Source organism: Ipomoea nil, unplaced genomic scaffold (assembly GCF_001879475.1).
Source record: "Ipomoea nil cultivar Tokyo-kokei standard unplaced genomic scaffold, Asagao_1.1 scaffold3147, whole genome shotgun sequence".
NCBI lineage: Eukaryota > Viridiplantae > Streptophyta > Magnoliopsida > Solanales > Convolvulaceae > Ipomoea > Ipomoea nil.
The window spans coordinates 461,916-487,803 of NW_017619575.1; the positions used below are offsets into that span (position 1 = coordinate 461,916).

Below are 25,888 nucleotides of genomic sequence, written 5' to 3' on the forward strand. Positions count from 1 at the left end.
CAAACCTTCTTCTTTAATTACTTTTTTTTTAGTATTTTTTACTTATTTTCAAATTTGATTTTTTTTGCGGGTTTAATAGTACTTGAAGTGTAGTTTCTAAATATATAACTTTTACATACTACTACTAATTTGGAAAAAATAATAATTCTTTTTGAATAGCCTTTTTTTTCGAGTACTTCTGACTGTATTACATTGTAGTATGAGAGAGTCACTACATGTCATTTTAGCACAAGGTGCTTGGCTCTTCTTGAATAGCCTAATTTGCATAAAACCTAGGGAGAAAGGAGGACATGTTCTCGTTATTAAAAATCACATTTCTTTAAAAAAAAATTATCATTATTCAACTATTACACGAGCAAGAATAACATTTCTTTCTGAATTCATCATTATTCGACTATTACACGAGGGATTAACTACGGGTTTCTTTTGTCATTAAAAAAAAATGACAAAAAAATCAAATCTTTTGACAAAATACAATAATTGATTGCTACAAATCATGACTATTTATTCTTCTCATGATCTTTCTTCTTGGCATGATAATTCTTGGAGTGGAAGTCTAGGAATAGTGCCAAAAGGGAAGCATTGAAAACAGCATTGAAGCACCAACCCAGTATTCCGGAGCAACCCGACCCGGTAAAGTGATAATACAGCATCAAGCCCGAAACCATAAAGCTAAAGACAAACTGGATAATCTGACAGTCTGTGACCAATCTCTTCCACCGCGGACGGCGGCCGAGGGTGCAGAGCAAGTAATAGCCGTACATTAGCACGTGAACTGACGCGTTGGTGACAAGCGCCACCGGGAGGAGAGTCTGCGCCGTCGATAGCCAGAGGTAGCACATGACCACCACCACGGCGTGGTGGTAGACGTGGAGGAAGGAGAGCCGCCGGGAGCGGGAGCTGGACCCACCGAGGACGATCAGGAGGGTATCTATAAATTCCAGAATCTTCGAGAAATAGAAGACGTGGGCCCAGAAGAATGTGGGCCCGCGCGGGGGGGTGTGATTGGCCGGGAAGCAGACCGCCCATCTCCAGTCGCGATTGGGCATTTGATGGAAGGCGGCGAGGGAGCAGCCGACGGCCATGACGAGGGAGAGGAGGCAGAGGATGAGGTTGTGCGCGGCGGTGATGAAGCGGAGGGCGACGGCGGAGAGCGGCGGGAGGAAGGCGAAGCGGTGGAGGGAGAGAGTGACGGCGAGGTAGGCGGTGACTGTGACGGCGAGGAAAAGTGGTGAGGAGCCTAATGTGTGGCCTTGTTTCCACTCGTATTGGGTGATGGCTGGATGCTCCACCAGCCAGTAGTGGACGGCGGAGAAGAGAGCCTCCATGGCCGCGACAGAGGAGAAAAGTTTTCTCTACGGTTTTGAGGCTCAACGAGAGTTGAAAAGGAAATGGTCAGATAAGGGTTAAATTAGTCAATGTGGAGAATATCAGCCGACAGCCGGCGGTTGTATACTCCGTTAGTACGGTCGGATAACGCCGCCGTCATCCGCCTCTGGCGGTCTACTATAGCCCACTAGCACAGTTTGTTTGGGTGGGCCTGACAAAACCCTTCTGCAACATCTCGGCCCAAATTTGTTTAGTATAGCCCATATCTCAGAATAAGGCAAATTATTCTGTGGACCGGGTCCACTTACAATATGGATCCGGGTCCAAAGATACACAATTTACATATTAAATGTTCACAATTTACGATGATTTTGTATTGTATTTACAAATTTTAAAATCACAATTTATATTCTAAATGTTCACAATTTTAAATTCAAATACTAAAAATACAAAAATTTTAAAATAAAGATCCACCTTACAAGATGAACCTTGGTCTATGGGATAACTACTGTCGGAATAGTGAATTCTTGGGCTCTTGGCAGAAAACTAATGCATATACCATGGACCATGATCAATATAGCAAGGTGTTCATTTTTATTTATTTTTTATTTTTTGATACATTAACTATTTCAATTTATGCTAAATTAATCTTATGCGCTCGAAGGGCTATCAATTACCAGGTTTTCATCCCTGTCAATATATTATGCACTAACCTTGTGGAGGCACTGAGCAAGGTGTTAATTTTTTGTATACTACAATTTCATTTTAACGTACTACATATACTAAAAATAAATTTGTATTAATGTACTTTTTGTAAGGGGCAACTCTAATTGAATTGGTCGGACAATTAATTTGGTAATCAAAAGGTTAAATTTGACTAGAGACCTAGAGTTATCTATTGGTATTCTTGAACTATGGGCAATCTAGCGCCTATCGGGTTTACCTCATTATAGTCCATTATCAATTAGAATTACAAGACGAATTTCTCTGTAAATCAAAGATTATTTCTTAATCCAGTTGTCTCACCCATTAGATGTGCTTACAATTCAGCAAGAGAATTAGTGATTATGTGTCAGACGTGAAAATCGTGGGTATACTAAAAAAATAAAATATTTCTTAATTAACAATAAAACATAAATATTATTACCCAAAAAAGAGGAGTTTTTTTTTTTTTTTGAAGGAACATAATGCAAAAAAGGTGTTTCATTAGTTAAATATGATGTGCATAATCCACGAGCGTAAGCTAGCATTATGAAAAGAAGTAATCAAAAACTGCATTCCATTCATTGCACACTGCACGACAGATTGAAAGTTTGCCCATTTCTTACTTGTTCTTTACTTATGGCGAGAGGAGACATGAAGGATGAAGAAAAGATAGATTATCTGCAGAATGAGCAAACCCAAACCCCTTTTGTTTTCTCTCTAATGGAAAACTACAATCCCAGAAAACCATCCTTCTGTGTCTTCCCTCCTTTCCATGAACGCCATGCATTTGTATAAAACCCTTCTTTCTGTTCATTCCTTTCAATTCCATTTCAAAAAGAAAGAAAAAAACCCCATTCCTGATAATAATGTCTCTGAACCCGGTTTCACGCACTCGTGTCGTCGTCAATGGCGTCCGGAGGATGAGAACTTATCATTACTACTGGTGCAGGCGGTGCCGGAGATCAATCAGGACCGTTTCGTCAAACCCGGCCGGAATATTATGCCCATGTTGTTTCGGAGAAATCAGGTACGAGCTTGATGTTTCCAGGCCGAGGATCGTGTTGGGTTCCAGAACCAGGCAGGAATTAGAAGAGCCATGGGCAGGAGCGCGCTTGCTTGACGCATTGGCTAGAATTCTGGACCCCCCACTCAGCCAAGAAAATCTTGAAAATGAAGATGAAAATCTCCAGCTTCATCGTTCTCGGATTCTCTTGCAGTTTATCGGCCCTGAGCGTGAGCCTCCCCGGCCTGTTTCTCCAAATGAAAATGCTCTGTTTTACTTGCCTGGTAACATGGGTGCTGGATCTGATGAGAATGGGATTGAAGGGCTAATTCAAGAACTGACTCAGAACGACCGGCCAGGGCCGCCACCGGCGGCGCCTTCCGCCATTGAATCTCTGCCGAGAGTGGCGATCACCGCTGCTCATTTGGCCGGCGACTCCACTTGCCCTGTCTGCAAGGATGAGTTTGAGGTTGGGGAGGAAGTGAGGGAGCTTCCCTGCAAGCATTTCTACCATTCACCCTGCATTATCCCATGGCTGCAAATCCACAACACTTGCCCCGTTTGTCGGTGCGAGCTGCGAGGATTCTCAGACCAAAATGTACGAGAAAACAGGCATTCTAGTAACCATTTTCACTATGAAGATGAAGATGAAGAAGATGAAGATATTAGGAAGAACAACCCGCTTATCTGGGCATTGACTCAGGTTTTATCTTTATGGCCTTTCAGTCTGCTGTCAAATTGGATGAGCAAATTCACCAATCCTTTAGAAAATAGAGCTTCAGCTTCCTCTGGAGGTCATGGTATTATCTGATAAGTTTGTTTAGTTAAACCTTAGAGATGCTCTCTGAAGCTTGGTTAACAGGGTGGTTGTTGTGTCTTGAACAGAGAGATTGTGGTGGAGGTCTTGGTTCAGAGATTGACCATGGCGGCCATGGCTGCATCAGAGGCTTGTTATCTTACAGAAACACATGATAGAGAGTAGCTTTTATCATTCATGTTTCAGTTGGCAGGTATGTTTGTTTGTATTCAACTATATCTCATGGACAGAAACTGATTTGGAAATGGAATCTAGGACTAGCAGTTAAAGGTATGTACTTTCTACATTACTCAGCTGCAAATGACCCTTCTTTGCTTTGTCCACAAAAGGTGAAATCCTTGTTCCCAGAGCCCCACACCCCAGTCTGACAGGAATAAAGACGAAATCCTTGTTCCCAGAGCCCCACGCTCCAGTCCAACAGGATTAAAATAATTAACTTCAACACTAGGCACTGGTCCTCACGATTAATGGGTCGAGCCACTGTGATTTACTCCTCCCCTATCCTGTCGGGGCCTGAGTGTGGCCTATTGTGGGGAAAATAATTAACTTGGACAATAGATTTCTGTTATGTTTGTAGTTAAATGCAAATTGGATGCCTTAAAGACATTCTTAGGTCATATCACTCATACTAAGCTAACAAAATTTTTGGTAGGTTTTATTTGTTGCAGGTTTCATACCATGAGATGGTTGGAGAGAACAGACAGTTTCAGAAAAGGGCAAGTCTTTTATGGGTGCAGAGAAGAAAGAAGAATATGAGAGAGAGAGGTAGATGGAATCATGGAAAGATGACATGTTCAATTTGTTCAACTTGGTGTAGCAATGGAAGACCAAGTGATTCTTACAGATTTGGAGGATAGACATAACCATTTCAGCTAATAAAATTGCAGTTTGAGCAGAAAAACTTTACCAACCACAGTAATAATATGCAGATTTTTATGCAACTCAAGTTCCAGAAATAGTTACATCAAGATATTCAGAAAGGCACCAGCAGAGTTCTTCTCAAAGCTCAATTTTGAATTAGTTGGAGTTTAATGTGATCACCAGATATTCAGAAAGTATACCCAAAGAAAAAGGTTCAATCAAGCATGGCCTAACATCAAGGTCACAGTCTGAACTACTCAAAAGTTCAAAGATGTCTAAATCCTACTAACCAAAAAGACAGAGACTCAGAAGACTTGGAAAAGAAGATCAGTTGACTACTCTTAGCTCGTTACACATTGAATAAAAAACAAAAAAAAACAAAAAATCAGCAGCCCAGACAATTGCAAAAAAAATATTCACATATATCATCTCAATTATACAGTGTATATAACATATGCAAATTTATACAATTAAAATCCTGGCAGAGATTATTCAGGCTCTGATACCAACTGTAAGATAAATTATATATGTCACATGGAAACATGAATACGTGACAATAAGGATCGTAATATAAATACTACTGCTTGTAGTCTACGTGAGTATATCTTGGTTTAGTCTCTCACTTCTGCTCAACTCTCTCTAGATGGTGTATGAGGAAAGTATGTGAGCAGTGAGAGGACGGGTGACCTTAACCACCACATAACAAACACTTAATATTATCCTGACTTATCCTAACGTTATAATAATAAATACGAAAACGTTACAAATTTTTGGTAACTTTAATGAGAATCACATTCTCCACATTCTTAGGTTATGTGAGATTCTAGAAAATGTTATATTACCTCAAAATATCCATTAAACCAACCACCCCGGCCCCATAGAATCAATTATAAACTTGACTTTCAAATGAAGCTGAGTGGTTCTGATACTCTCTAAGAGTAAACAACCTTGAGTGGCTATGCCAATTGCCTTCTCTGAAGGTTGTTGACTTGAGTGGGGTAGATCCAGTAAGGAAATTATATGGTTCTGGTTCCCTGTATGTGAGTAGCTTGTTGAGGATAAATCTCCAAGTTTCTTAGATTTATCGTTGAACAATCTATCAGGACCAGTCCCTGATTGCTGGGTAAATGTGACAGAGCTAATTGTCTTGAATTTGGGTAGAAACTTCCTCTTTGGAAAAATACCTCTATCACTAGGGAACCTGGAAAAACTATGCAACTAAAAACCAAAAAAAAGTTCAATCAAGCCTGCTCCCAGGTCAAGGTCACAGTTTAAACTACTCGAAGCTCTGAAGATGTCTAAATCCCACTCACCAAGCGAAGAAAGACTCTGAAGACTTGGAAAATAAGACATGCGCGTTTACCACTACTATATAGTAGCTCCTTACACCTCGAATGCTACATAGGAATAGAACTTGTCATTTGTGTTTCTGCAACTCTGTTTTCTTTGATGAACTTGACTGTTTTCAGGGATTCACCATCAATCTCCATGGGAGCTAGGAAGTTGTTCATCCTTCACCTCCTCCTACTTCATTTAGCTCATTTTTCTTCTGTTGCAGTAAGTTCTAACATCATCCGTTGCCCTGAAACTGAAAAAGATGCCCTTCTTAACTTCAAACAAGGGTTCACAAACCCTTCACGCCTGCTTTCCTCATGGATTACTGAGCAAGATTGCTGCAAATGGGAGGGTGTTGAGTGCGACAACAGAACCGGGCATGTCACCACTCTTGATCTTCACAGCACAAGTCAAGCTGACTCCTTGCGAGGTGAGCTTAGGAATTCATTGCTTGATTTGCCGTATTTGAGACATCTAGACCTTAGCCACAATGATTTTCTCTATAGTCAAATTCCTGATTTCATTGGCTCTTTCAAAAACTTAGAGTACTTGAATCTTTCAAGTGCCAACTTTAGAGGGATAGTGCCTGATCATCTTGGAAATCTTTCGCACCTTCAGTATCTTGATCTGAGTGGTTCTGGTGGCAATCTAAGAGTAAACAACCATGAGTGGCTAAGCCAACTATCCTCTCTGAAGGTTATTGACTTGAGTTGGGTAGACCTCAGAAGTTGGAATAGTTGGCTTGATGCAATCAACATGAAACCATCTCTCAAGAAGTTAAATCTATCTGCCTGCAATCTTTACTCTCTTCATATTCCCCCTACACTGCCTTTTCTTAATTTCACTTCTCTGCAAATTCTTGATCTCTCACATAACCCTTTTGGGTCTTTAATACCAAGTTGGTTATTTAACCTCAGCAGTCTTGCTACTCTGAACCTAAAAAACAGTGAGATCCAGGGTTCAATTCCAGAGACTTTCCAGACCATGACCTCACTCACAGTACTTGATCTCTCAGAAAACAATCTCAGAGGCGAGTTACCATCTGCACTGCCATCACTTTTAAAAGAAGTGCGCTTCTCTGGTAACCGCCTAAATGGTTCTTTAGCCAAAAACATCATGCACCTTAAGCATCTAGTAGTTTTGGATGTTGCTCGGAATTCTTTGAAGGACACACTTACTCAAGGGTCACTCAACTTCAGTGATTTGAAGGAATTGGGTTTATCTTATAACTCAATTGTCCTGAAGATGAGCCAAAGTTGGATTCCCTCTTTCCAACTTGATGTTATAGCCCTACGATCTTGTCAACTAGGGCATCGCTTCCCGAGTTGGCTTAGGACACAGAAAACCATATCCTCCGTTGATATCTCTGATGCTGGCATTTCAGACAAGGTACCTGACTGGTTTTGGGACCTCTCTCCTGCAATGGAGCATATGAATCTTTCTTGGAACCAACTTAGAGGTGAAGTGCCAGATTTGTCAAGATTTAATCTCTCGGTAGTGGACTTGACTGGGAACCATTTCCAAGGACCTCTGCCACATTTTTCCTCAAGGATGAAATTTTTTATTCTAAAAAGGAATTCTTTCAGTGGTACTGTTTCCCCTGTATGTGAATCACTTGTTGAAAATAATTCTCTAAGTTTCTTAGATTTATCATCAAATGAGCTATCAGGACTACTCCCTGACTGCTGGGTAAATGGGACAGAGCTGATTGTCTTGAATTTGGGTAGTAATTTCTTCTTTGGAAAAATACCTCACTCACTTGGATATCTTGAAAATCTCAAGATTTTAAAACTGGGCCAGAACAATTTCTTGGGAGAGCTGCCTTCATCGTTTCAGAACTTGAGAAAATTGACTGCTTTTTATGTTGCTTCAAATAAGCTAACTGGAAATATACCAATATGGATTGGGGAAAGTTTGAAAGACATAATGCTTCTTAGTTTATGGGGAAACCAATTTAGTGGAGCCATTCCTCCTCAACTTTGCAGACTTGAGTACCTAATGGCTTTGGACCTTAGTAACAATTCATTGACAGGAACAATTCCGAAGTGTGTCAATAATTTTCTCATCATGGCCGGGGTTGAAGACGCCCCTTCCTACATTTATGATCCATTTACAGCATACGGGAAGGATGCTCTGGAGACCATCTTAATGACACTCTCTCTTGCAAATGTTTCCTTTATATTTAAAAATTATAAGATTTCATTGAGCTTGCCAATGTCAGCACGCTACCCAGTTGCAGTGATTGATCTATCAAGCAACTTTCTTTCAGGTGAGATTCCAGGGGAACTTGCCTGTCTTGTTCGGTTGAAGGCATTGGATTTGTCAAAAAATAATCTAACAGGACCTATTCCTCCTGGCATCGTTCACTTAGTCAATTTGCAATATCTTGATTTGTCCAGGAATAACCTTTCTTGCTCCATTCCACCAAACATGTCAGATCATGTTTGCTCCCTTGAAGTTCTTAACCTCTCCTACAACCATTTGTCGGGTGAAATTCCCAAAGGCATACAATTTGACACATTTGACAACTCTTCTTACATAGGAAATAGATACTTGTGCGGCTGGCCTCTTACAAAAGAATGCTCCACACCTTTACCTGAAGACCCTCACTGTATGAATCATAATGATCCCAAAATCCAACATCACGCAAGTGATTGGCTAGATGGAGCAGCCTCGTTCTTCATTAGCATGGGGGCTGGATTCATTCCAGGATTCTGGGCATTCTGGGGAAGTCTGCTGCTGTCCAAATCCTGGAGATATGCCTATTTCTGGTTTCTGGATAACACGGCCGACAAGATTTATGTGTTCATTGCCATTAAGCTGAGAAACTGGAAGGAGAGGAAGCAGACAAGTGCTGGGTAAATGAACATCACAGTTGGTGAATTCTCTAATGATTCAAAGTCAGGTTTCTTGGCATGCAGATCAAGCTGATGGATCAGGGCACATCTATATATACAATTCTCCTCTACTTATATGTGTGTTTAATGTAAAAGATTGAAAAAATGTTGATATATGGTTTAATGTACTATTGTATCTATTGGATTGCTACACCACATTTCCAGCTACAATCTACATATATACTGATTCAGTGAATTCTAGAATCTTACTACTTCTATACCTTATTGTCTGCATATACAAAGCCAAACAAAAAGCGTCCATAAACTACAGGAAGCCATATAAAATTCACACTGAGGATGACATTTTCCAAAAGAAATTAATATTAAGGAAATATTTTAAATTGTCTCCTTTTCTTTTACTATAATAATATATCATTAGTTATAATAAAATATTATAATTGATTCAAATAACCAGTAAGAGTGTGTTTGGTTCATGGGTTTAAATAGTATGAGAATCAAAATCATAATTATTGTTTGGTTGATAACTTTTTAAAATACACTATGGGTTTGATACTTTGATTACCCCTTCAATTAAAAATCACATTCCCAAATTAAAAACTGGTATCTCATTCCTTAATAAAAAATATTATTCCCATAAAATACTCTCATTTACAGGAAACCCTATCCGGCAAAGGACCACAAGGAGGTACCGGCTCAAACCAAAAAGGCCAATAGTTACCAAGCCAATTGTTCAAGAAACTTGGCTGGGGTTGCCGACTAGTGCTTTTTTTTTTTTTTTTTTGTTAAAAAATTAATTAAAAATTACACTAGGGAATCTGGAAAAACAATGCAACTAAAAAACAAAAAGAAAGTTCAATCAAGCCTGCTCCCAGGTCAAGGTCACAGTTTAAACTACTCGAAGCTCTGAAGATGTCTAAATCCCGCTCACCGAGCGAAGAAAGACAAGCGCGTTTGCAACTACTAGATAGTAGCTCCTTACACCTCAAATGCTACATAGATATAGAAATTATCATCTGTATTTCTGCAACTCTGTTTTCTTTGATGAACTTGCCTGTTTTCATGGATTCACCATCAATCTCCATGGAAGCTAGGAAGCTGTTCATCCTTCTCCTCCTCCTCCTTCATTTTTCTTCTGTTGCAGTAAGTTCTAACATCATCCGTTGCCCTGAAACTGAAAAAGATGCACTTCTTAAGTTCAAACAAGGAATCACAAATCCTTCAAACCTGCTTTCCTCATGGACTACTGAACAAGATTGCTGCAAATGGGAGGGTGTTGAATGCGACAACACAACTGGGCATGTCACTACTCTTGATCTTCACAGCAGAAGTAAAGCAAACTCCTTGCGAGGTGAGCTAAGAAATTCATTGCTTGGTTTGTCATATTTGAGACATCTAGACCTTAGCCACAATGACTTTTTCTATAGTCAAATTCCTGATTTCATTGGCTCTTTCAAAAACTTAGAGTACTTGAATCTTTCTAGTGCCAACTTTAGAGGGATAGTGCCTGATCATCTTGGAAATCTTTCGTGCCTTCAGTACCTTGATCTGAGTGGTTCTGGTGGCAATCTAAGAGTAAACAACCATGACTGGCTAAGCCAACTATCCTCTCTGAAAGTTATTGACTTGAGTTGGGTAGACCTCAGAAGTTGGAATAGTTGGCTTGATGCAATCAACATGCAACAATCTCTCAAGAAGTTAAATCTATCTGCCTGCTATCTTTACTCTATTCATATTCCCCCTACACTGCCTTTTCTTAACTTCACTTCTCTGCAAATTCTTGATCTCTCACATAACCCTTTTGGGTCTTTAATACCAAGTTGGGTATTCAACCTCAGCAGTCTTGCTACTCTGAACCTAAAAAACAGTGAGATCCAAGGTTCAATTCCAGAGACTTTCCAGACCATGACCTCACTCACAGTAATTGATCTCTCAGAAAACGATCTCACAGGTGAGTTACCGTCAGCACTGCCATCACTTTTGAAAGAAGTGCACTTCTCTCGTAACCGCCTAAATGGTTCTTTAACCAAAAACATCATGCACCTTAAGCATCTAGTAGTTTTGGATGTTGCTCGGAATTCTTTGAACGACACACTTACTCAAGAGTCACTCAACTTCAGTGATTTGAAGGAATTGGGTTTATCTTATAACTCAATTGTCCTGAAGATTAGCCAAAGTTGGATTCCCTCTTTCCAACTTGATGTTATAGCCCTACGATCTTGTCAACTAGGGCATAGCTTCCCAAGTTGGCTTAGGACACAGAAAACCATATCCTCCATTGATATCTCTGATGCTGGCATTTCAGACAAGGTACCTGACTGGTTTTGGGACCTCTCTCCAGCAATGGAGCATATGGATCTTTCTTTCAACCAACTTAGAGGTGAAGTGCCAGATTTGTCAAGATTAAGTCTCTTGGTAGTAGACTTGAGTGGCAACAATTTCCAAGGTCCTGTGCCACATTTTTCCTCAATGATGAAAGTTTTTATTCTAACAAATAATTCTTTCAGTGGCACTGTTTCCCCTGTATGTGAATCGCTGGTTTATAATAATTCTCTAAGGTTCCTAGATTTATCATCAAACAATCTATCAGGACCACTCCCTGACTGCTGGGTAAATGGGACAGAGCTGATTGTCTTGAATTTGGGTAGTAACTTCCTCTTTGGAGAAATACCTCAATCACTTGGAAATCTGCTTAATCTCAAGATGTTATTATTGGATCACAACAATTTCTTGGGAGAGCTGCCTTCATCATTGCAGAACTTGAGAAGGTTGACTCTTTTTGATGTTGGTTCAAATAATCTAACTGGAAGTATACTAGTATGGATTGGGGAATTTTGCATAGAACTGATTATTCTTGTTTTACGGGGAAACCAGTTTAGTGGAGCCATCCCTCCTCAACTTTGCAGACTTGAGTACCTAATGGTTTTGGACCTTAGTAACAATGCATTGACAGGAACAATTCCAAGGTGTGTCAATAAATTTCTCATTATGGCTGGGGTTGAAGGCGTCCCCTCCTTCATTTTTGATCAATATACAGCATATGAGAAGGTTCTAGTAGAGACCATCATAATCACAATTTTTGGTGAATATAACAGGTTTAGATCTCTATTCAGCTTGATTTTGTCACAAATCCACCCATTAACAATGATTGATCTATCAGGAAACTTTCTTTCAGGTGAGATTCCAGGGGAACTTGGCAGTCTTGTTCAGTTGATAACATTGGATTTGTCGGCAAACAATCTAACAGGACCTATACCTCCTGGCATCAGTGTCTTGAAAGCACTGGAACTTCTTGATTTGTCCAGGAATAACCTTTCTTGCTCCATTCCACCAAACATGCCAGATCATTTAGACTTCCTTGTTGTTCTCAACCTCTCCTACAACCATTTGTCTGGAGAAATTCCCAAAGGCCTACAATTTGACACATTTGACAACTCTTCTTACATAGGAAATAGATACTTGTGCGGCCCACCTCTTACAACAGAATGCTCCACACCTTTACCTGAAGACCCTCACTGTATGAATAATAATGGTCCCAACATCCAACATCATGCAAGTGATTGGCTAGATGGAACAGCACCATTCTTCATTAGCATGGGGGCTGGTTTCATTCCAGGATTCTGGGCATTTTGGGGAAGCCTGCTGCTGTCCAAATCTTGGAGACATGCATATTTCCGGTTTCTCAATAACACAACCGACAAGATTTATGTGTTTATTGCCATTAAGCTGAGAAACTGGAAGGAGAGGAAGCAGATAAATGCAGAGTAAATTAACATCCCAGTTGGTGAATTCTCTAAAGATTAGCAGTCAGGTATCTTTCCATAGTCATGTGAATGTCGGGGCTTGGCATGCAGATCAAGCTGATGGACCAGCACACATCTATGCACAATTCTCCTATACTTGTGTTTCATGTAAAATATTGAATAATGCTGATGGTTTAAAGCATCAATTCCAGGTAGAATCTGCATATACTGATTGTTCTAGTCCTATATGTTGTTGTTTGAAAGTACAAAGGTGTGCATTTATAATCCAAACAAAGATTAACCAAAAGCTACACGAATCATGATGCCAATCAAAATAAATTTTTAAAAAATGTTAAAACTGCCGCGATCCTTTCTTACCTTTTTTCGTTTCCCCGCGCTACCTTCCTATCTTCTGCAACGCTCAACATTGGCGTCCTCCAGGCTCCAACATCTCCACTTTCACGCTCGATCTCTTCCCCGGTTCTCCCCAATTCTGAAAACAAAAGATTAAAAAGAAAATCCTTTAATTTATTAGTTCCCTTCCATTCTCCCTTTTCTATCTAAGATGAGATTAGGAAGAGATTAGGGAAATAGGAAAATCCATGGCAATGTTGATGGCGCGGACGTACCTGATTTAGTCATACGTGACAGTGGCTATGGGGTTTGCTTATCATGACAGTGGTGCAACATTCAGTGCCCGCCATATTTTGACGAGTGTAATTTTAGAAATAAATATAAATATTGTCATTATATTCCTTTATTTTTTAGAGGAAAAAAAATGTCAATAGGATTAAAATAAGTTGTTTGAGATGTGTAATATTTTTTTTTATTTAAAATGTTATACTTTATTTATAGGTTCATACAAATAATTTGTCTTGTTTGGTAAATGGCGGTTAGTAGGGGTGGGCGTCGGTTCTGTTCGGGTGATACCCGAATTTTATTTCGCGTATCCGAAAATTTCGGGTGATATTTTTAATACCCGATATTCGAACCAAATTTAATTCCGATATGTTCGGTTCGGGTGAAATTATTTCGGGTTAGTTTGGATATACTCAAAATATTATTTTATCAATTTTGAATTTTTTTTAATAAATTTATTATTTTATTATTTATATTTTTTCATATACTATCAAACTAAAAATAAGACAAATACTAATAATTAACTAATAGACTTTTAAAAATTAATATATTATTAATTATGAAATACATTTAAAACTAGAGTTAATATCCAAAATGGTCCCTCGACTATGCTATAATTACCAATTTGGTCCTCAACTACCATTCTTACCCAATTAAGTCCTCAACTATGTAACTTTTACTCAATTAAGTCCTCAACTATACAATTCTTACCCAATTTAGTCCTCAACTATACAATTCTTACCCAATTTAGTCTTCTGTATTAATTTGACTGTTTGTTGACTGTCAAAAGTCAGGATAAAATTATAATTTTACAAGATTTCTCCTTCCTCTCCATTTAGCAGCGCCAAACCATGCAGTAATACACTCCAATCATATTTCGATCGTCAAAAAATCGTTGGAAATCAAATTCATGGGCTATCCGATGCATAACCACTACTTCGATACTGACAGGTTTAGAACCCAACCGAAGCTTATTGCTACATGATTTGGGTGCTGCTAAATGAGGAGGAAGGAGAAAACTTGTAAAATTACAACTTTATTCCCACTTTTGACAGTCAACAAACAGTCAAATTGACAAAGGACTAAATTGGGTAAAAATTGTATAGTTGAGGACTTAATTGGGTAAGAATGATAGTCGATGACCAAATTGGTAATTACGACATAGTCGAGGGACTATTTTGGGTATTAACTCTTAAAACTAAATATATAAATTATATTATTATATTTATAATAAAATTTCGGTTAGTTCGGGTTTCGGGTCGGATGTGGATAAATTTTTAACACCCGATATCCCAACCGAATTTATATTCGGATATACCAAAATTTAAAATATCCGAACCGATAACTATTTGGGTTCACCCAAATTTTAAAATTCGGTTCGGGCTTCGGGTGTTGGTTCGGATAATCCGAATTACGCCCACCCCTAGCGGTTAGTAGTTAGAGGTTTTGACCAGTAGTGGATTGTTTTATCAATTTATAGAAAGATATTTGATAAAATTAATTGTTTATGATGTCCTGGTCGTCGTGTCCCTCATGGGCAGAGGCTCAGGCAGGTCGTCGCGTGGCGTTTGGTGGTTACAATTGACAAACAGAGACTACGTGAGACGCGTTTACACATGTTTGACTGCGATTGACATATTTGAGATGGTATACACGTGGGTGGATCATGATGAGCTAGGGTATCTGGTCCGTATAGGGGATACCTTATGGACACAACCTTTCCTTTGGTCAAGTGGTATGGTTTCCTCCCTCTTGATGTCATACTTGGGATCGACTCGTTGGTAAATTATTTAGTTTTTATTTGTTCATTTACTAGTCACTTAATTTGTTTAGTTGTTATAGTCGTCATTCTTAATTAGGCCGGTTCCCTTGACTTTTATATATATTTTATTGAGCCTCAAGTCCCGATAATAAGATTGATATTTCTCTATTCCGTTCTATATTTATGTACCCGGTTCCGATAAAACCATAGAGATGTTGCTTGGAAATTTACAATTTACCTCCTAAGGAACTTTTAAACATAGATTATGAGGACTTATGTACTTTAAACTATAGTGTCACAAGTCCTCATAATATATGTTTAAAAATCACTAGATTTCTCATCTCACTTTAAACTATAATCATTCTTCCAAAAACAAAAACAATAAAAAAGTGTTGGCCAAATTCATAGCTTGAACGTGGTGGTAATTTACCTTTCTTCCGGTGACAAGATTGCATGAATTGGATGGCGTTTTGACAAAATGCGTCGCTGTTGGCCCACTCCCACCCCCCCCCCCCCCCCCCCCCCCAACTTTCATATCTCCAACTATGAATTGAAAAAGGATAAGATGCACATTGCCCACCCTCAATTATGCATTATGCAACCGACCCATATTTTTGTTCACCACTACATCAGCGATTACCACATATGACACAATCGTCCTGGACACCGGCCTAGCTATAAGGTGCCATGTCTGTTCTATTACGGCTGGTTTGGTTTACAAAAAAATATTTGATGAGGAATTAAATTAAAATTTTATGAAAAATAAATTAACAGGATTATTATGAACAGATACTACAATGTAATAGAGCTAGTAGCATTCAAAAAAAAAAAAAATTAACAGGATTATTAATTATATTGTTTGGTATATTGAAGGAACTATTTTTTTTTTTTAAAGAAATTGGAAGAATTATATTGTTGGAGAAAGATGCTAGAGGCGTAGTCACAAGAAGTAAAAAAGAATTTGTTGGAAAAATTAGCTTAAAATGGCATATTAAGTGGCTATTTTGTGGTACAATTATCAGTGAGATCCACTTCTGATTTGGGTCGGGTCAAAGTGGATTCGGATTCTTCGTAGTAAGACGAAGAGATTGATATATTGTACGCTCAAAACCGATAATGAGTGAATGAGATATTGATTCTCAAAGTAGACCCATTTAAATTGGGAAATGAAGGGAAAATGTAGGACTTTGTCCCACATTGGTTTGGAAACAAGATTTGCCCCCCTTATATACATGAGCTCTTTTCAAGCTTGTAGAATTGTATAGCATAGAGGCTCTCTCGCGCGGGGCGGGGGGGGGGGGGGGGTGTGCAAATCAAAGTCCAACTAGAGGACATAAAAAAGGCTTGAAATCAAGCGCCGGCACCTGCGGGCACGAATGTCATCCGGAAATGGGCTGGCCTTACGGACCAGACTAAGTTATGCCTAACTTCGGTATCATTTTCCCACTTCGAGAGTGCACGAGAGATGTACTCTACTCTCGTGTTGCTGGTCCGTGTGCTCTCGTTCAGCCTGTTGTACAGATTAAACTCATCTGTTACGGAATTAATACTGTTTTAATTCCAATTTTAAATCTGAGTTTAATCCTACTTAGTGGGTGACCGTTACAGGTGTTATACAATTGGTTTAATACCAATTAAAGGCCATGTTGAATGCTATCCCTTCCAACATCCCTACATAAAGAGAGGTAGAGCAGTAGCATTTTACACACAGTGAGAAACAAAGGAATTCCAGTAGCTTTTCATCTCAAAACTCTGCTTCTACTCTCTTCTTTTAGCCAACCAGTGTTCTAAGCTTTGCTTTGTTTGCCGGGTTCCTTGTTTAGGTGCTTAAACAAGGAATCGTAGCACGTTTTATCCTGGGAAACCTAGGCTACAACGCTCCTAGCACTTGTGGGAGGTAGCAAATAAGGTTTTAAGGAAAAGAACCTTGTGTTCGAACTCGTGCTAAACCTATACCCAAACACTCAACCTTTTCCTTCCCAATTCTTTCTGTTTTCCCATATAATATTAATCTTTCTATAGGATTATTATTTTTTGGGAATTTTCAACCATATTACCCAACACTCTTAAAACCTTATATCCGTTTCCCGTTGGTTGTTTATCTCTAATTTCCTAGAAGAAATGGAGAATCCAGTTTTGCCAGCTCTCGGGGAGGAGAATGTTGTTGAGAACAACAGTGGTGGGAATGGCAATAATGTTGCTAATTCCCAAGCTACACCAGTGAACGTTGGTTCACAAGATGGTGGGAGCACCGAGGGATATATTCCCATGACTCGGGTACCTACGGTACCGAGTGGTTCGGCCGAAAGACCGGAGAAGTTCACTGGTAGTGGATCGAACTTCAAGAGGTGGCAACAAAAGATGCTGTTCTACCTGGCAACTCTCGGCTTGGCGAGATTCTTGACCGAGACGGTTCCCGAATTAAGGGAACAAGATGCCCAATCCGTGATGGCAGTTGGCTATTGGAAGGATTCGGACTTCCTATGCCGAAACTACATCCTGAATGGATTATGTGATGCGTTATACGATGTATATCGCAAGATTGGCACAGCGAAAGCGCTGTGGGAAGCCTTGGATCATAAATACCGAAGTGAGGATGCCGGCGCAAAGAAATTTGTGGTTGGCCGATTCCTTGACTTCAAAATGGTTGATTCCAAAACCGTGCTAAGTCAGGTTGAAGATTTACAACTAATCTTTGATGAAATCCGTGACGAAGGCATGACGTTGAGTGAAGCCTTCCTAGTGGGATCTGTTATCCACTTGCTGCCTCCAGGGTGGAAGGACTTCAAGAATTACCTTAAGCATAAGCGAAAGGAAATGAACCTGGAGGACCTGATCCAGCGACTCCGAATTGAGGAGGGGAACAGGACGAATGATGGAAGAAATTCTGTCACTATTGGTGCTAAAGCCAATGTTGTGGAGCATGCTAAAAACTCCAAGAAGAACAAGAAGGACAAGTAAAAGCTAGGTCCGAAAGGAGGCATTACCAAGAAGAAATTTCATGGAAAATGCTTCAATTGTGGCAAGACTGGCCACAAGTCCTCTGAGTGCAAAGTTCCAAAGAAGAAGAACAAGAGTTCTGAAGCCAACATGGTTGAGGAAAGCAATCAGAAGGAGGTCGAGATTAGCCTTTCGGCTATGGTGACCGAGGTGAACCTCGTGGACTCTAACCCACGAGAGTGGTTCATCGACACTGGTGCAACAAGGCACTTGTGTTGCAACCGAGAAATGTTCAACACCTTTGAGACCGTTGAGGGCGAGAAGGTTTGGATGGGAAACTCTGCTCAGTCTGCTGTGGAAGGCATGGGCAAGGTGGTTCTGAAGATGACTTCCGGGAAGGAACTGACGTTGAACAACGTGCTGTATGTTCCAGAGCTGAGGAAGAATCTGGTGTCTGGCTCACTGTTGAACAAGCATGGCTTTCGCATGGTGTTCGAGTCAGACAAGGTTGTTTTGTCTAAGTTAGGAATGTTTGTAGGCAAAGGTTATGTAACTGATGGGCTTTTTAAGCTCAATGTAATGCCTATTATCATGAATAAGAACAAAGTTAATTCCGTTTACTTGCTTGAGTCTTCCAATTTGTGGCATGGTAGACTAGGTCACGTTAATGATAATTCTATACGTAGATTAATTAACATGGACCATATTCCTAATTTTCAAATTAACACAAATAACAAATGTGAAATTTGTGTTGAGGCAAAATTAACGAAAGTACCTTTCAAATCGGTTGAAAGGGAAACTGAACCACTAGAATTAATCCATAGTGATTTGTGCGATTTTAGATCGATACAAACGAGAGGTGGTAATAAATATTTTATCACGTTTATCGACGATAGCACACGTTATTGCTATGTGTATTTGCTTAAAAGCAAAGACGAAGCCTTGGAAAAATTCATTCTTTATAAGAATGAAGTTGAAAACCAACTTAATCGTAAGATTAAGAAAGTTAGAAGCGATCGAGGTGGTGAGTACGAAGCACCTATTGGTGACTTCTGTGCGAGTGTAGGTATAATACACGAGTGTACTGCACCTTACTCACCTCAATCGAACGGTGTTGCCGAGCGAAAGAATCGTACATTGAAAGATATGATGAATGCGATGCTTATAAGTTCGGGCCTACCTCAAGACGCATGGGGTGAGACTATTTTGACAAGTAATTACCTTTTGAATAAGGTATCCCACAAGAAGCTCGATAAGACTCCTTATGAGCTGTGGAATGGTAGGAAACCTTCCTACCAGTACCTGAAAGTGTGGGGTGTCTTGCCAAAGTTTTGGTGCCAACACCTAAGAAAGTAAAGATAGGTCCTAAAACGGTGGACTGTATCTTTATTGGCTATGCACATAATAGTAGTGCTTATCGGTTCTTAGTACACGAGTCCCATAATCCGGACGTACACGAGAACACGATAATAGAATCAAGGAATGCATCTTTCTTTGAAAATGTATTTCCTTGTAGGTCCAATGAGGGACCGAGTTCGTCAAAACGAATGTTTGACGAAGCTATGGATAATGATAGTGGGGAATCCGAGAGAGAACCCGAGCTCGAGCCAAGACGCAGTAAGCGGGCGAGAGTTGGAAAATCATTTGGTCCTGATTTTCTAACTTACTTGTTGGAGTACGATTCGAGTACTCTAACTTGTTTATTAGAAAATGAACCCGATTTTCTATCTTATTTGATAGAAAACGAGCCTCGAACGTATGGAGAAGCCGTGACTTCTACAGAAGGACCAATGTGGAAAGAGGCTATTAAAAGTGAAGTGGATTCTATTTTACAGAATCACACTTGGGAACTTGTTGATCTTCCTCCGGGTAGTAAACCCTTAGGATCCAAGTGGGTCTTTAAAAGGAAGATGAAACCCGATGGTTCCATCGAGAAGTATAAGGCGAGGCTTGTAATCAAGGGTTACAGGCAACACGAGGGCCTTGATTACTTCGACACGTATTCTCCCGTGACGAGAATAAACTCCATTAGAATGATACTTGCTATAGCCGCGCTGTGGAATTTGGAAGTTCATCAAATGGACGTTAAAACCGCTTTCCTAAATGGCGAACTAGATGAGGAAATCTATATGGAACAACCCGAAGGGTTCGTGGTTCCGGGCCAAGAAAGGAAAGTGTGTAAGTTGGTTAAATCGCTATATGGTTTAAAACAAGCGCCTAAGCAATGGCACGAGAAGTTTGACCATGCGATGTTAACTAATGGGTTTAAAATAAACGAAAGTGACAAATGTGTCTACGTTAAGGAAACGATAGACGGTTATGTCATTCTTTGTTTATACGTAGATGACATGCTCATCGTTGGTAGTAACGATCGAATGATCAAGTCTACCAAAAACATGTTAAATGCGAGATTTGACATGAAGGATATGGGTTGGGCTGATTTAATCCTCGGGATTAGAATCATTAGAAGACCTGATGGTCTGGTGTTAAGCCAATCACATTATATTGATAAAATCCTTGAAAAATTTAACAAGGATAATCATCAAGGGACTAGGACGCCATTAGATCGAAGCGTTCATCTAACCAAGAACCACGGAGAGTGTATTTCTCAAGTAGAATATGCTCGGGTTATTGGTAGTTTGATGTATCTAATGAGCTGTACTAGGCCGGATATTGCCTTTGCGGTTAGTAAACTCAGTAGATATATGAGTAACCCCGGTGCCATGCACTGGACGGCAATAGTGAAGGTTCTGAGATACTTAAGGTATACTCGAGACATTGGACTGCACTATGGGAGATATCCTGCTGTACTTGAAGGGTATAGCGACGCTAGCTGGATATCCGATATTAAGGACTCCAAGTCCACAAGTGGCTACGTGTTTACACTAGCCGGTGCAGCCGTTGCATGGAAATCCTCTAAACAGACCGTGATAGCTAGATCCACGATGGAATCTGAGCTGATAGCCTTGGACAAATGTTGTGAAGAGGCTGAATGGCTACGCCATTTTTTAGAGGATATTCCTAATTGGGAAAGACCTGTACCTCCAATGTGTGTGCATTGCGATAGTCAAGCTGCAATTGGACGAGTACAAAATCATATGTATAATGGTAAGTCTAGACATGTGCGTCGTAGACATAATACCATTAGACAACTTCTCACAACTGGTGTTGTCTCGATTGACTACGTAAAGTCAGAAGACAATATAGCGGATCCGCTAACCAAAGGGTTATGTAGAGTAGCTGTGGAGAAGTTGAGACGAGGAATGGGTCTAAAGCCCTTGGTATAAAGTTCTATAGTGGACACCCAACCTAGCTGGCACCTAGGTTCAATGGGACAACTAAATTATGGAACGGAGCGTGTCACTGTGGGGGTCTCGGATTCCCTACCACTCCTCGTTAGAAACAGTGGCTCCCACACAAGGTTAGCATGTTAAATGCTTTAGTGATTCGAATGTCGGTTGACATATGTGAGTATGCGGGATACTCGGGAAAGAATCACCTATGTGAGAGAGAAGTGAGGGTCGCTTCAAAGGAGAATTGACGGGCACAATTCTTCACAAACTCTTGCAGAACCAGGAATGGTAACCCACGACCAAAATGGGCACAATCATGAGAACAAAGCATGGTTGGGAGGTTCCTGTGTGAGATATGTCATCGTCTACACAAACGGCAGTCGGTTCAAAGACATCACGTTCTACCGTACAGTCAGTAGAGTAAATGTATCTTCACGAGGGAAGGTTCAAAGGGTGTGACCCTACCTATCCTATGCAGGGATCGACCGTTGAACACAGTTGTTTCCGTTTTAAAACTACCCCCGAAAATCAATTTTCATTCATGTGGGGGATTGTTGGAAAAATTAGCTTAAAATGGCATAAAATGACATATTAAGTGGCTATTTTGTGGTACAATTATCAGTGGGGTCCACTTCCGATTTGGGTCGGGTCAAAGTGGATTCGGATTCTTCGTAGTAAGACGAAGAGATTGATATATTGTACGCTCAAAACGGATAATGGGTGAATGAGATATTGATTCTCAAAGTAGACCCATTTAAGTTGGGAAATGAAGGGAAAATGTAGGACTTTGTCCCACATTGGTTTGGAAACAAGATTTGCCTCCCTTATATACATGAGCTCTTTTCAAGCTTGTAGAATTGTATAGCATAGAGGCTCTCTCGTGCGGGGGGGGGGGGGGGGGGGGTGCAAATCAAAATCCAACTAGAGGACATCAAAAAGGCTTGAAATCAAGCCCGAGCTTGCGTGCGCCGGCACCTGCGGGCACGAATGTCTTCCGGAAATGGGTTGGCCTTACGGGCTACGGTATCATTTTCCAACTGGTATAGTCACTTGGTTCGGCCGGAACCGAACCGAGAGCACCTACTCTCGTGCTACAGAGGAGCAAGAGAGGTTGTGGTGCACCGAGAGCACAACTCTCATGCATCTGTGACCACGAGAGTGGTGCACTCTCGGGTTGCACCACAGTGAGCACGAGAGATGTACTCTACTCTCGTGTGCTCTCGTGTGAACCTGCACCCCAACGGTCTGAAACCCGAAAGTTCAGCCTGTTGTACAGATTAAACTCATCTGTTACGGAATTAATACTGTTTTAATTCTAATTTTAAATCTGAGTTTAATCCTACTTAGTGGGTGACCGTTACAGGTGTTATACAATTGGTTTAATACCAATTAAAGGCCATGTTGAATGCTATCCCTTCCAACATCCCTATATAAAGAGAGGTAGAGCAGTAGCATTTTACACACAGTGAGAAACAAAGGAATTCCAGTAGCTTTTCATCTCAAAACTCTGCTTCTACTCTCTTCTTTTAGCCAACCAGTGTTCTAAGCTTTGCTTTGTTTGCCGGGTTCCTTGTTTAGGTGCTTAAACAAGGAATCGTAGCACGTTTTATCCTGGGAAACCTAGGCTACAACGCTCCTAGCACTTGTGGGAGGTAGCAAATAAGGTTTTAAGGAAAAGAACCTTGTGTTCGAACTCGTGCTAAACCTATACCCAAACACTCAACCTTTTCCTTCCCAATTCTTTCCGTTTTCCCATATAATATTAATCTTTCCGTAGGATTATTATTTTTTGGGAATTTTCAACCATATTACCCAATAGAATTCACTAATTTTGGGATGTGTAGGACCAAATGAAAAAACAAAAAAATTGTAATTTGTAAATTATATACAGATTTAAAGAATAAATACACAAGTCTACAAAGTTAGAATTCACATATATAGTATCAATATTAGAGTAGTTGATTCCGATTTATATATATATATATATATATATATATATATATATATATATATATATAGTTTGTGACCGATTTGAACGAGTTAGGGTTATTTCGTTCAAAACGACACTGTTTTGAGAGAAATAACCTATTTAAAAAAAAAATCAAAATAATACCTAATAAGTTGTCTAGTCCGCCGCAACCCGGTCGGCGCCTAGGACACCTAGAACACCGATTACGGTAAAAATCTAAGCGGCCACAGACACGGTTTTTGCAACCTTCAATATACTATTTAGTATATCATGACCCACACACTTAAATCAAATTACACTATGAACTTTGGTTAATAATATTTGCTAACTATACGTACATAGCTACTATGTATTATTCAACTCACTAAAATTTGTATTTATGATATCTTAAATACAAATTTCAGTACTCAGGTTAAGTAAATCCACGAATACGTACTAATCCAACTAATGCCCCTTGTATACCATGAATATGTCTTATATAAAATGAAATTGTTGTATAACACTTTTTAATTCAAATATAATAAAAAATACTTTTCATACGTGCATAAAAAATATTGTAATTTAACTAAAGAAATATTAATTTTTTTTTTAAATATTCATGATTTTTTTACAATATAATCCCACTATTGGGGTTTGAATCTATAACCATCCATTTGAATGGTTAATCGAGATGTCATCCCACTACATGGTAGTTGGCAAAGAAATATTAAGTTAATTTAACGCAAAACTTACTTTTGCATCATTTGTCATATAAAATTTGACCGTTACTGAAATCATTAAAGCTAAATCGCATGAAGATGAATTCATGAAATTGTCTGCCATATACTAATTATTATTATAGAGTATTAAATTATTGAATAATATAAAAAGACCACTCTTTATACGATTCTCATTTCTCAACCCACTACCCACTAATCATCCGCAATCTGCACCGCACAAGCTAAGAAAACCCGCAGGGAGGAGCAAAAATGGAAGCTCTGATTTCTCAGTTCACAATCCTCTCCGACCAAGCCCTCCACGACAAGAGCTTCGATCCATACGCCATTGAAGACGTGATGAAGCTCTTCGAGCTCGAGGCCTACAAGGCCTGGGCCGCCATGGAGCTCGAGCAGGAGAAGGAGGTCCAGGAAGCGGAGGCGTACATGGAGGAAACGGAGGAGCATCTGGACTCCGTGATGGAGAGCGCCATGGAGGAGTTCCGCCGCTTCGAGGAGGAGATGGATCGGATGGCGGCGGCGGAGTACGACAGCCTGGTCGGCGTCGCCGAGAGGGCGAGGAGCATCGGGAAGTCCATGGAGCGGGCGGCCACCGTCGCCGCCAAGAAGTATATTGAAGCCGCCGTCAATTCTGCCGGCGCTTCCATGAGATCTGCCGTGAGAGCCATCTCTTCTCACTCCAAAAAGGTCCATCCTTCTTGAAGATCAATTTTTTTCCTGTGAACAATAATGGAGAAATTGGGTGTCGTAAAAGTCAAAATTGGAAATTTTATTATTGATGTCGTCGTTTATGCCTGATTTTTGGGCTTTCAATTCACTGAATGGATCTGAAAACAATAAACAGCAAGAAATTTCAATCAAGATGTATGTACTACGTATGATTCTGGGAATTTCATAGTTATGTCAAGTTCAAGAGCAAATTCTGTGGGATAAAAGCATCTTAGTACTGTTCATAATCATCGTACCATACACTTATCTGAATACATTGTATAGACACAATGTCATCACATACAAAAGCTAACCAAAGACTGAAGCACAAGACATGATACTATGAATAAGAAATTAATTAATTAGGACTTGTTAGATGGACTAAACATTTTACCAAAATTTGGTGAGATGTACCAAATATTTTACCAAAGCTTTCACATTAGCCAATACAAGAAGAGTAGTTGTTTTAGATCAACTATAACAAGATAATACATCAATCAACATTATATTTGGTAGGTTTTTTAGTGGCTCAAAATTATTTATTTATTTATTGATGGGAGTGTATTGTCAAAAATGGAACTCGTGATTATTTAAGTACGAGAATAATACTATACTCACAATAACTCACTTGTCCATCCATTTTGAACCCAAAATAGATAATGACCATCATAACTGATAAGCTAAGCAACATGTTCCATTTGGATGAGCACTATTATTCTTAATTCACTTGGTAGAGGGAGCTGAGAGTGGTGTGATCTCAACGACCTACAAACCCTGATCTGCATGTTGAAGTGAGAAATTTGTCATTAAATTGGTAGTTCTGTTTTATTCTTAATTCACTTGGTAGAGGGAGCTGAGAGTAGGGATGTCAATTTAGCCCTGAACCAATGGGCTGGCGCATTAAGCCCTAAAAATTGCAGGGCTAAAATCCAAAAAGATCAATCCAATAAGAAAGTAAGCTCATTGGGTTGGCCCTATTGGGTTTATTGGATTGAGTTGGGCCAACTCATGGATTGTTGAGCTGGCCCGTGTAATATTCAATGATTATTGGATGGACCATAGTCTATACAACTTATGTAGACCATGAATATAAGGTACATTTTTAATATATTAATTGTACATTATTTGTATATTGAAGGTACATTATTTGATAGTATATATGAAATAATATACTTTTATACACTACACACGTTATATGTACACTACACACAAA

The 25,888-nt window shown here is 39.7% G+C and overlaps 5 protein-coding genes across 9 annotated transcripts; 4 read left to right on the plus strand and 1 right to left on the minus strand.

The window, feature by feature from the left end:
- Nucleotides 1-413: 413 nt before the first annotated feature.
- On the minus strand, nucleotides 414-1,618 carry LOC109167181 (elongation of fatty acids protein 3-like). The gene has a single exon (XM_019316145.1). It carries the CDS (start codon nucleotides 1,326-1,328, stop codon nucleotides 501-503), a length of 828 nt encoding a protein of 275 aa, XP_019171690.1. The 5' UTR covers nucleotides 1,329-1,618; the 3' UTR covers nucleotides 414-500.
- Nucleotides 1,619-2,596: 978 nt separating this feature from the next.
- LOC109167180 (probable E3 ubiquitin-protein ligase RHC1A) lies at nucleotides 2,597-4,638 on the plus strand. 5 transcript variants are annotated; one of them, XR_002051802.1, is made up of 3 exons: nucleotides 2,597-3,837; nucleotides 3,923-4,183; nucleotides 4,234-4,638. XR_002051802.1 is itself a non-coding variant. In XM_019316144.1 (3 exons), exons 1-3 carry the CDS (start codon nucleotides 2,901-2,903, stop codon nucleotides 3,955-3,957), a joined length of 921 nt encoding a protein of 306 aa, XP_019171689.1. In that variant the 5' UTR covers nucleotides 2,597-2,900; the 3' UTR covers nucleotides 3,958-4,638. The 5 variants fall into 5 exon arrangements, 3 of the variants coding, with proteins under 3 accessions (XP_019171689.1, XP_019171686.1, XP_019171688.1); XR_002051803.1 differs by having other exon boundaries at nucleotides 3,923-4,124; nucleotides 4,507-4,638; XM_019316144.1 differs by having other exon boundaries at nucleotides 2,597-3,321; nucleotides 3,373-3,837; nucleotides 3,923-4,638.
- A 1,081-nt stretch (nucleotides 4,639-5,719) lies between these two features.
- On the plus strand, nucleotides 5,720-12,850 carry LOC109167178 (probably inactive leucine-rich repeat receptor-like protein kinase At3g28040). The gene is made up of 3 exons (XM_019316139.1): nucleotides 5,720-7,773; nucleotides 8,320-8,449; nucleotides 12,211-12,850. The coding sequence occupies exons 1-3, from the start codon at nucleotides 6,165-6,167 to the stop codon at nucleotides 12,671-12,673; spliced, it is 2,202 nt and encodes a 733-aa protein (XP_019171684.1). The 5' UTR covers nucleotides 5,720-6,164; the 3' UTR covers nucleotides 12,674-12,850.
- On the plus strand, nucleotides 9,811-12,217 carry LOC109167179 (probable leucine-rich repeat receptor-like protein kinase At1g35710). Its single transcript, XM_019316140.1, has 2 exons — nucleotides 9,811-12,000; nucleotides 12,081-12,217. Exons 1-2 carry the CDS (start codon nucleotides 9,818-9,820, stop codon nucleotides 12,082-12,084), a joined length of 2,187 nt encoding a protein of 728 aa, XP_019171685.1. The 5' UTR covers nucleotides 9,811-9,817; the 3' UTR covers nucleotides 12,085-12,217.
- An 11,210-nt stretch (nucleotides 12,851-24,060) lies between the features above and the next one.
- Nucleotides 24,061-24,902, plus strand: LOC109167201. The gene has a single exon (XM_019316168.1). The coding sequence runs from the start codon at nucleotides 24,220-24,222 to the stop codon at nucleotides 24,667-24,669; it is 450 nt and encodes a 149-aa protein (XP_019171713.1). The 5' UTR covers nucleotides 24,061-24,219; the 3' UTR covers nucleotides 24,670-24,902.
- Nucleotides 24,903-25,888: the final 986 nt, after the last annotated feature.